Genomic DNA, 11,748 nt, shown 5'->3' with positions numbered 1-11,748 from the left:
AAAGGGAGGCAATCTCCACAGATGTCCATGTTAAAAACTTTACAGCAGAAATAAATATTAGTCTAGTTCAAGTCTAGTTGTTTTAGGTCTCTTTATTCAATTGCTCTGTGCAGAAACAGTTTTTTTCTTCACTGCAATCTCGGCGTGACCGCAGCAATATGATAGCGACCAAATAAAAGAGGTTTTTGGTACAGCAACCAGCTAGCAACCACTTGCCAACCAGTTGGAGAAAACCAATTTTCCATCATGTCGCAGGAGGAAGCTCTCATATCACTTAATCCAGGTAAGACAGGTAGATGAAGGTATTTCAGGTGTTTTGTTAGTTGGACAAAAGGCACACATTTTAAACACAATTTTGATTTTAAAAGTGTTAAATCAACAGGAGCTTGATTTAGGCTTTTGGGTCCTTTTTTATCAGGTTGCCAACTGGTCTCCGATGATCACAATGATTCCTAGTGGTCATTTCCGCTTCTATTTAGTTCTGTCACTATACAAATACAGACCATTTACCATCTGTCAACTTGTTTCTAACACATTTTTTAAGCGGAGTTATCATGCCACAAAGGGTTGAACTTATTAGATGTGGCTGCCAGTATGAAACCATTTTCACAAAAGACGCCAATTCTTTAAAATGTTTAATATGAAAAAGACAGCAACAATAAAAACAGTTTAAAACGGGCGATGCTTGAATTAAATGAACATTTGATCAACAGAAAGACAACAACAAACTTGACCGGAATCTCACTCCAAACCTTTGTTAGTCTGGGATGCATTTCAGTTGGTACCAGCATAACTACAAAGGATCATTCAATACAGTTTCTTCTTCAGTCCTACTGTGGAACCCAGTTTCTGAGTAGACCAAACCAGTTCAGGGTTTGCTGTGTCTATCTAAATTCTCCTTAAGGGTCATGTAATCTTTGTTGTTGCCTGTCCAAAGACTAACCCTTTTTAACTTTCTCTGCATATTTTCCATGTAAAATTCCAAACGCCGTCCAGATGTTTGACTTTGCCCAGGGCTCCAAACAATGTGGCTACAATGTGCAACCGGCTATTTTCCAGCTTTTTTTTCTCTCTCCAGACATCTCAAATACTTTTCAGGCCTCTCGGACCGAGAACGAGGTTTTAACGGTGCTTTTGGGGAAACACGGCCGCTCGTCTGCTTTAACGCTTATCGGTCGTCGAGGGGTAGAAATCGCAGCAGGAGCGGGGTGACCGTGAAACCGTACTCCTGAAAAATCTGCTTTTTCCATTTGGTTTAATACGTCTGACCGATGCACTCCCCCCCTCCTCTGGATACCAGAACGCTCAGCTGTAACCCAGCTTTACATAACCGCACTGAACATACCATAAACTCTCTCATTCACGCAAACACGTGAACCGTTTCCAAAAAACAAAGAATTAAAAACAGCGAACACTGGCACACCAACCACATCCATCCCTCCCCATCCCCAACCCTTATTAAAACTGTTTTCCCCTGGAAACACTCAGCTAATGTTTTCCAAAACTCCTTCTCTTTCCCCCTCCCTCGTTTGCTCCGTGCCTCGGGGCCGAAGGGGTCCGCTCCATATTGTCTTCATTAAAGTCGCAGAGTGTCGACCTGGTTTGGAAACATGGTGTGTGTTCTCTTGTGTGTGTGTGTGTGTGTGGGGGGTGGGGGGGTGGAGGAGGTTGAGGCTCCTGAGTCCTAAACCACATTCTTTAAATTCCCTGTAAGAAGAAAAAAGAAAGAGAGCGAGAGAAAAATGAGACAACTACAAAGAAAAACACAAAAAAAAGGGGTGGGGGTCAACTTTATCAAATTAAGTAAGGCTAAACACACATATTAGACACCAAAGATGGAGGCAGTCTGGAGGACAGACACACAAGCACACACTCGTGCCAATAAAAATGCTAAATAACATCTGGCTGAGGTAAATCCTGTCACTCCCATGGAAACAAAAGCAAAAAGGGGAATCGATATGGAAATGACAACGGTAAGCAACACTTGGAGCTCATTTGCATGAGGGCACAGATTGGTTTCACACGCAGACAAAGCAAGTGTTTTGACACAATGGCTGCATTATGAAGTCTAGTCGACGGTTTACTTTGCAAATAGTGCCGCCTTGTTTGTCCTTTGTCATGTTAAACGGCCCGTCGGAGGCAAAACAAACACGCTGCACGCGCACACACACACACGCATACACACACGCATGTACGCATGGATTGCAGATGAGTAATTGCCCTGACGCACTGAGGGAGGATGTCCTGTTTGTTGGCCATTGTGGAGCTGTCACTGTGGGCCTGTCATGTTCTCTCCCTGCAGTGACAACAACAGTTTGGAAAAAATGAGCCGTTTACAACATTTGGTGTGGACTTTTTTTAAAATTTGTTTTTGGGGTTTTATTTTTTCCCCATCCCCGTCTGGATGCTGAGACTCCACTGGTGGTTTAAATAAACGCTACAATGTCAACAGATTAAAAAGTATCCCGCTTATGAGGCTTTTGGACGTGCTTACACCAACGGAGGCTGGGATGAAAATCAGCCTCCTGATTTACTCCGATGAGGTCACCGATTCGAGAAAGAAAACACAAACACGGGGTCATCTGGCCTAAAAAAAAACATTCCCAGAGCCACAATGTGGTCATCCAGCAGTTTCTAACATAACCCCACAATAACAGAGCGACTTGGTTACCGTGGCATTGCCAGTGTTTAAGCCTAATGTTTTTATTTCCCCTTTCTCAGCAATAAAAGGGGCCAATTATCCATTTCCTCATTTTGTATATGCTTATATTACATAAAACACATTTAATGACCAGTTGACTAAACATTTAAACACCCATTTTCACCTGTGGGCTCTAAGACGTTGCGACGCCACCTGCCACTTAGTGGGGCTGCGTCCTCTCCGTTTTATTCTTCGCCTCGCTATTTTACGACACGCAGACATGAATGATGGGGGCACAAATCTGTAGACAACGACTGGCCGTGAGAGTAATCCAACCCATCACTACTCAGCCACAGTGATGTGCAACCACATCTTTCACAGGCGTGTGGATGCAAAGGAGGAGGACTGTTTGTGCCAGCGGTGCTGATGCTGGCCAGACTCCACAAGGAAAAGCAACACATACTAATGCATACTTAGCACAAAAAGCAAGGAAATTTGCATTTGGTGGATTATATCCTGGTTGTAGCAACCCTTTGTCACTTTAAATGGTACCACATTTGTAAGGAAAATGCATTTATGGGTTGAGCAGCAGAGTTGAGTACGCGCCCCTTTGTGGGATGTGAACCCCAAGCCACCCTCGATGTGTTCATCCGACTGAATGTTACATAGAAGCATGTAAGCTTAGATATGGATTGCTTTTCAGTTAAATTCAAAGACATTCAAAAAGCACGTTGGCCATCAGTCAGCTCACTTTGGTCATTGACGTGTTTTTTTCCTTCGCCCCTTTAATTCCTCTGTGAAAGAAACTGACAAAATCTGCACCCCCGCTAATGAAAAGCGTTATGCTACATTGCTCTGGATAGGGTTGGAACTGTATAATCCGATTAAATAAGAAAGTCTGATCTATTTGCTGGTGTGGAACTGTATTACACTTTAATAATGTGTGAGGTGTTCAGCTGATGCCTGTCCAATCCTGTTAATAACTACTGTGGCTAAATAATTCATTGTTGTGTGTGAACGAGGCTCTGCTTGCTGTGTGTGTGTGTGTGTGTGTGTGTGTGTGTGTGTGTGTGTCCTGGGGCCACACAGTTTGCATTATGGAGGCTGGACAGCACTAACCTCACTGGAGCACCTTAACCTCCTCCTCTTCCTCCCGTCTCTGCCTTGGCGGCAATGGTATTGATTATTGGCAATCGTGGCGAGACTACAGGGCGGACAGAGCACGGAGCAGATCACACGCACCTAAATCTGATGAAGTCAGCACAGTTGGTCTAATTTTAGGTGTTTGTTGCCCTCACACAGGAAAGTGTCTCTGTCGCATGTTTTTATTTTAAGGAACTTTCCCTTTATCTAACTAAAGCCAGGTGGCATTTAAAGGAAATTACAGGTACAAAAGGAGGTGTGGCTACATGTGAGTCATGTTGCTACTATCTCGACTTTAAAAAACAAAAAAAAGACCCCGATTGAGAAGCTGCTGACTTATTTTACGGGAAATTGTTGCTCACAATGCAGTTTTTTTCCTCTCCTCCTGCTGTGACGAGGGGAAACTCAAAAATCATGATGTGTGCTAAAAACAGGAAAAGTCCATCAAAAAGAGGAACAGCAGGCACAAGCGGACTTTCAACAACAGGACATCTGTGGTTAGAAATATTGATTAGATTCGGACTGTAATTAATGTGCCCTCTTCCTTTATTCTGGCTCCGCTGTTTGGCTGGTTTAGACTTGATAAAAGTGCCTGTCCCTCTTTTCCAGATGTAGATATTTAAATCTGGTAAAGTTACCAGAGTCCACCGTGGGCTCTGATGTTTACTCCATATCACAGCGTCCGTGGAAGCATCTATACTGTGCATGTTTGTGTGTATTTTACAGGCGTGTTCGTACAATCTCTCTTTCCCGCAACGCATGCATCTTATTTTGCGTCAACAGAGTGGAGAATTAACGACTGAAGGCGTAATCGTAATCAAAATGTAAAGGTGCTGCAATATTTCCCTGCAGAAGTGTGCAGATAAGGCACTGTTACACGGGGAGGCTGGCAGTTTACACACAAACAAGCACTCTCTGGGGAAATCACACTACTGGCCTTGTAAACCCAGAACCGTGAATGCACAAACAGCCTGACAGCTGCCGCAGCCTTGGACACTCACCTCATAAAAATCACATTTTAATTAATAAAGCCTCCGAGTGCGTGACGGGAGGGAAGCCACAGGAAAAGCTGAGTAACATCTGAATGTTTTCAATTGTTGCTTCTACTGCAGCACATGTACGCACGCAAACGGACTGGGTTGCAAAGACGGTAAGAAACGCTGACATCTCACATTTTTAGTTTTTGCAAGTTTTCATTAAGTGGCATGGAGATACTTTACTTTCATGACAGTCTGGGTCTGAAAAATGACACCAACGTCGTAGCGCCTTAAACCTGGACTCTATTTATTGGCCACAAGAGCCGGAGGAGCTGGATGAGGGAGAGGCAGGTCAGGCCATCTCTGCTTAGTCTGCTGCCCCCTCGACCCCAAGACTTGGCCGAAAATTAGGAGACATTTGTGGGATAGTTCTCACTGAACAGGACTCAGTGGAGCTAAAAGTGTAAAAATCATTATTTAGAACTGCTTCTGGACAAAAAGCTCAAATAGTATTTTAGTTTTTGCTAAAAACCTGACCTAGCTTGACCCCTCATGCTGATTTGGGGAATATGTGCTGGTATGAATTAGGTTGTGTTGCTACAAATCCTCTGATGTGACAACACCAGTAAGTGAAGGGTGACAATAGTACAAAGGTTTTCCAGACATGTGAAACATGTGAGACATGAGAAACTACAGGCAACCGTGGCAACCTGCTGGTAACCAAAGCAACTGCTAGGATGATTTTTGCTGCAACAACTTTTTTGTAATCGGTTTCACCCAATGAGAGCTGGAAACCTCCAGGAAAGTGTGTCAACATGTTGGGGAATACCTGTTTCACATCATGCTGAAGTTCCAAGGTGGACAACTACTGAGATTGTACGCATGACATCATGTCAGAAACCCCCCAAAATAATAATAATAATTTAAAAAAAAGATGGTTCTTCCTGTGCCAGCTACTCCAGCTTCCTCCCAGAGTCCAAAGACATTATTGTTAAACTAATTGGTGAGTTTAAGCTGGGCGTAGGTGTGAATGGTTCTGTCTCTCTATATTAGTGTTAGAATAGACTGGCGAGCTATTTTAGGGTGTACCCACATCTGGGCCTATGACTGCTGGGATTCACCCCTCTATCCATCCATTCTCTTTGCTTGTCCTTATCAGAGTAGCAGGGGGGCTACTCCAGCTAACATAGGCCGAGAGGTGGGGTACATCCTGGGCCGAGCTAACACAGAAAGACAGACAACCATTCATACTTATGGGCAATTTACAGTGACCAGTTAACCTAACTGTAGGAGGAACCCGGAGTACCCGGTGAGAACAAGCACAAACACAGGGAGAACATGCAAACGCCACACAGATGGTGAAGTCAGACTCGGGACCTTCCTGCTGTGAGACAACAGTGCTAACAACCACCAGCTGGGATATCATGCTGAAAACAGCATCCCCCTTGTAAAAACATTCATAATGTGAAGGAGAGATTTTGCAGATGAGACACACTGTCTTATTTTTCATGAAATGAGCCATATGTACGCCTCGCATCTCTGTAAATACCTGCCAACATGACAGTGTTCTGTGGGCTCAAACTGGCCACGATGCATACGTACATGACTGTACGTCATGCATACGTACAGTCATGGTTTAACATATGGGATCAGAAGCTGACACATGGCGAGTGAAAAACGGAGCGACGGTGGCTTTTGGAGATTACCACTTTAAAATTTGTATCCATTCGTGCGAGCTGAAAGAGCAGATGTGGGCACACAAACATACGTACACTCCCACTCTGCCCAGTTTCTCAGAGAAACCGATGTTTATAAGCAGCAGTTTGTTCCAAACCCAAGAAACACTTATCCAGCCCGATGATGTCATGCAGACATGTTTGCTTTGAGGTGTGTGTGTGTGTGTTGTAGGCTATCCTTTATTCAGCGCTCGTGTGTGTGCATAAGTTAAGTTAGCAAACACGCTGGGCTTTCTTTTTGGGAAACAGACAACATCCAGTGTTTAAAATTGTAACACGCAGACTGCCCACTGGGATTATGGTGCTGTGTGGTAACAATAAATGTGACAGAGAGCAGAAGCGACAGACAGAGGAGGAGGAGAAAAAAAGAAAACAAAAAAAGCGACATAAAACAGATTTGACAATTTGAAACCAGGAGAGAGATCAGAGAAAGGAGGGAAAAAGGGATAGGAAATTCTCTGGATTTATAAAAAATGAAACATAATTAGCTCAACTGCAAAATGTATGCAGAAGTTTTTAAAATAAATTTAAGAAGTAGAAACGTCAGAATTCAGCCGAAAGTATAAACTTGACAGAGTTAACCGTTTCATTTTCTGTCCTCAGCGGGAGCTAACGGTGAATGAGGGATCTGATCAAACACAGAGGAGGCACATGGGATGCAGGAGCCAAACATAAACTTCACTTGCTTCTCTCATCTTTGGCTCGTCTGCATTCATTTATTCTCCCTTTTATTCCCTCCATCCGTCCACTCACCGGTTCCCTCTGTTGGCTCTAATAAAAGCCGTATGACTGGAAAAGAGCGATACTTTCAGCCCCTCCAGTTGTGATGATTTAATGCGAGCCAACAGACCAACTGGATTTCGGCAAACAGACTCCCGATCCCCCCTCGCCTCCCCTGATTTGATGTGACCTGAAGTTTTTCAAAGCTGAGGATTTAATGCTGTTTGGATAAACCTATTCCACGTCCAGAAGGCTTTTTGTCATTTGCTACAGTCAGATGACTTGTTTAAATGTATGAAGGTTTAGATACTAATTGATACCATGTCCAGTCGACTGAGGGTAAAAATTTGAGAACGCACAATTTTCTCTCTGTTCTGGATTTCCATTCACACTGATCCGCAGATTTCCATAAACAAACTTCCTTTCCAGCGAGTGGATTTGAGTTTGGACTTAACTGGGCAGATGATTGCCGAGAGCATTAACAGGTAGAAACCAAGTAGGACTGAAAACGAAGCCAATGCATTAATATAAAAAAGAGCTGTTCCTCTAGACTTAAAAGAAGAAGACATATTCCCTGTATGTCTGTGAAGGTTCTCAGTAATCCAGGTCATCGTAGTCAAAGGAGCTTGCAAAGAAAAGCGTCTGGACTTCTTTAAGTTGGTTTAAGACGTTTCACCTCTCATCTGAGAAGCTTCTTCACCGTCTTCCCTGTAGACTTCTATGTTAAAAAGTTCAGCCTTAGAGCTGAAATAAACAAACATGGTGGAAAAAAAAACAATAAAAAAAACTGTTGCGATCTATAGCCAATTTACCCATTATAAAACTGCACAGGTGGGTGGATTTTATGTAACTCACTCCACTGAATTCTGAAAGAATTACAATTTTTGGGGGCTTAGCTGCAGTGAATGACAAATGGGAAACGACTTGGTTGCTAGCTGCCTGCTATTTTTCACTTTCACTGATTTACATCACAGAACCTCCACTTAAAATGAGATTAGGATGAGACTAATTAGATTAATTGGCAAGAGGTCGGTAACATGATAGGGTATAAAAAGAGTTTCTCAGAGCCACAGATGGGTAGAGGATCATGGTAAAAAAATACTGGCAGCTGCCAGTAATACTCCTGCCTTCTGGTAGATGCAGGTGTGGTATTCCTAGGTGACTTCCTTCTTTCTTCACAAGACTTTCAGAAAACTTGACCTCTGAAGTTGACCTTCAGGCCGAGGTCTCTGAAATTAAATTGTCAGAGATTTTTAATAGCTGCACCTATTGCATGAATTTAAAAATCCCATATTACTTAATCCTCAAGTTCTCACATTTGCAAACTTGGGTGTCCATGCCACCTGCCCGCCCTGCGGGGCGACGATAAAACCTCATCAGCCCTTTATGACTGAGCCTTGGTCTCTTTGGTTTGGTCATTTTTTTTCCAAGGACAAACATATTTGTACCTTGAGTTTTTCCACCTTATTGTACATTCCCTTATGTCAGTCCGAAAACAAACTGGTATAAAAATCCACCAAACAACTATAGAGACCACAACAGGCTGTAAGCATGCTTATTTCTCCTCTAACGCAGGGCATCTTAACACTGGAGTCAATGAGGATCAATGCCTACAGGAATTGCAGTTTAAGCATTTAAACATTGCCACCTGATGCTGACTGAATGAACGAATGCCGTGTGGACAGACGTTTTTTGCTAATGAAATAAATATCTTCTTTCTCTTTTCTATTGTAAAGATAACTGTGAGCAAACGCTGGTAATACTGAAGAAGAGTGCAGACAATGACTTTCAAAGCTTTTACTTTTTGTGGTGTGTCCTACTATAAATCCATTTCCATCACACTGAAACTATGATAATTATTAGTCTGTTTTATACTTTCCGACATGGATCACTGTGACGTGACCTGATCTTGGTAGGATTTTACTATTCCCACAATATTGTGAGTGCCTTTTATTTGGTCGGTAACTCACCTCACCATAACTTACCAGAATGGATAACCGCTGTTTAAAATATAAGATTTCACTGAGGAAAAGGAAGGAAAGGAGGATTTCCTGTCACTCTACGGTTCACACTTTTATACCCCGGAGACGCCGAATGATCAAACTCAGATTTTGTTTTCCTTTTCGGATGTGTGGCTGTGTGCGGCGAAACGTCTGACATGGTTGCCGACGTGTCGTTTCCTGACCTCACCTCCTTACAATAATTCTCCCTTCGCTCAACTTTTCGCCTAAATTTCACCCTGCTGGACGATTTCTCCTGAGAGCTGTGGGCTGTCAGCACTGAGACCAAAGACCCGACTTCAGGCTTAACCACAAGGCTGCACGCACACACGGGAACACGAACATACAAACATAAAGGCACATATAGAGAGGAAGATGCAGAAAAAGGAAAAAAAATACCACATGTATCAAGAGCCAGACTCGAGCAGGGGTCATAGACATATTGTGCATATTCACACACACATACAAAAGGACGTTAAAAAGCCACAGAGAGGACACAAAGAGAGAAGATGACATACTTTCATCCCACACAGAGACGTATAGAAACAAGAGCAGACACATGAAACTGCACTTTAAAAGAGCCGTGGAGAGACCAAAGGGCCTCAGATGAGCCAGGGTTCAGTGCAACACAAACACACACCTGTTTACGCTCCACACCCTCACAAACAGGCACACCTGTGCATCCAACCCAAACACATACACATGACATGCACACCTTTGATGGTGCTGATGACCTGGTCCAGGTGTTTGGTGTCGTTGCGGTCTGGTCTACAGCTCGGACTGATCTCCAGCGAGTAGTCTGGTCCGTATTCTGTAAAAAACTAAACACACACACATACACACACAGATCACATCGTAAGGTTTTGCATTTTCCGATTTTGAAATAATACTTCATTTTTCTTATTCACAGTCATGTGTTCATCACATTTGCCCAGAGTCACTGCAGCAGAGTGCCAAAATACACTCTGTCTTCTTTGTCTTTGTTTTTTTCCTCTTTTTTTGGAGAATGCAGCTGCTTTCCTGGAAAGTTTCGGGGTCTGTTTGGACTTTGAAGAACTGAACTGACTGGTGACGAATATTTACACAGGCTTTCAGGGATCTTTTTTTTAAACATAACAGTGAAATCAATTCAAAACAGTGGTTAAAAAAGGACACACTTCCTTCCAGTTTTTGACCATCATTTCTGTTTTTCTCAACCATATCAAGATATCTCTTTCCATTCTTTCTGGCTTTGTTCCTGTAAAGCCAGCCACACAGTTCTGGGTTTGAAACTCAGGCCACGGCTGGACACTTATGAGGAGCTTGCATAACTTGCTTCCACAAATTTCCTCTAACAGCTTAGAGATTAACTCAGCAGTTTAGTGTTGGGGGCAGGGGCAAATTCACTTCTAACGCTCACATGCTACATTTTCAGGAATTTACAAATCCTGTACCAGGAGACCAAAATGCAGGAAAGTTCATTTGAAAGGCTTCTAGTTTCTTAATAGAAAAGCGCAAAGCCTAAATAGTATTTAAGTTTTGCAAAATTATTATTGCTCTGGGTTTCTGTCTGACTGCAGCTGTTACAAGTTAGCAAAGACCCATTATCAAGTCTTGAGTGAAGGTCTGTGTCACCACCTAGAGGTCTTGAAACTGGATGAGGCAAGTGAGGGGTGGACCTGACTGTGAAGCTTACTGGCCAAAAAAACCAACAAAAAACAAAAGAAACTTGTGATTGACAAGTCATTAGCCAATATCTTGGAGAATCCTCCTACGTGACTCTTAGAATGACCATAATAAGTAAAACATGCACTGTATTTTCCACATTATAAGGCACACTTAAAATCCTTAACAGTGCGTCTTATAATCCGCTGCGCCTTATGTATGAATTCTAGTTGTGCTTACTGACCTCGAACTGATTTGGTACACGGCGCTCAAAAATCTGTGGAAAATGTTTTAGCACCACTTTGGTAAGCTACGAGCCGCACCGCTTGGTGGATTGTCGGAGCCTTACAGCTACCATAATCAGGAGCCTCGTGGAATAATCTGGGTCCAAAACTCCGTTGGCTTCAGGTCCCAAAGTCAAACGAACACTGCAGCATCACTGAGAGTTAAAAACTGTCTAAATTCTTTCATCTTTAATAAAATGATCAGCGTTGCTGCTTTATCGGGTGTAAAAATTAAGTTTAACATCCAGGCATTCATGAAAACAGAATGTATAAAATTCAACGGAGTTAGAAGTTAGCAGGAAGTTAGCTCGCTAGTTTCCACCTAAACATGATATATCATGTTCTTACTGAGAGATTTCTGAAACAATTAAAACATACAGCTCTGCTATCATTCCCAACATAAATGAAGAGAGAAAACTAAACAGCAGTTAGTCATTAATATACTGCAACAACATGGGAACAGAGCAGCGGCGAGAGAATTCAACATTAATGAATCAATGGTACGGAAGTGGAGGAAGCAAGAAGAATGAGTTGAGTAAAGTTTGACTTATCTGACTGTTTTGTTTTGCTTAATGCGCCTTATAATACGGTGCCTTATGGTCC

The 11,748-nt window shown here is 42.7% G+C and overlaps 1 protein-coding gene across 1 annotated transcript in view; it reads right to left on the bottom strand.

Annotated features, from left to right (window-relative positions):
* Positions 1 to 1,611: 1,611 nt before the first annotated feature.
* The window catches only part of hdac8 (histone deacetylase 8), a 40,216-nt gene continuing 30,079 nt past the window's right edge, over positions 1,612 to 11,748 (bottom strand). The window contains exons 10-11 of the mRNA XM_085395422.1: positions 9,933 to 10,038; positions 1,612 to 1,707 (exon numbers count right to left, since the gene is read on the bottom strand). Of these exons, the coding sequence (XP_085251548.1) occupies positions 1,685 to 1,707; positions 9,933 to 10,038 (129 nt within the window). The 3' untranslated portion in view covers positions 1,612 to 1,684. The remainder of the gene's footprint in view (positions 1,708 to 9,932; positions 10,039 to 11,748) is intronic.

The sequence above is a fragment of the Rhamphochromis longiceps genome, linkage group LG3 (genome assembly GCF_057381845.1).
Source record: "Rhamphochromis longiceps isolate RC_006_pf linkage group LG3, R_longiceps_female_GT1.1, whole genome shotgun sequence".
Lineage (NCBI taxonomy): Eukaryota > Metazoa > Chordata > Actinopteri > Cichliformes > Cichlidae > Rhamphochromis > Rhamphochromis longiceps.
Note: the sequence above shows the minus strand (reverse complement) of the source record. Positions and strands in the feature narration are given on the sequence as shown.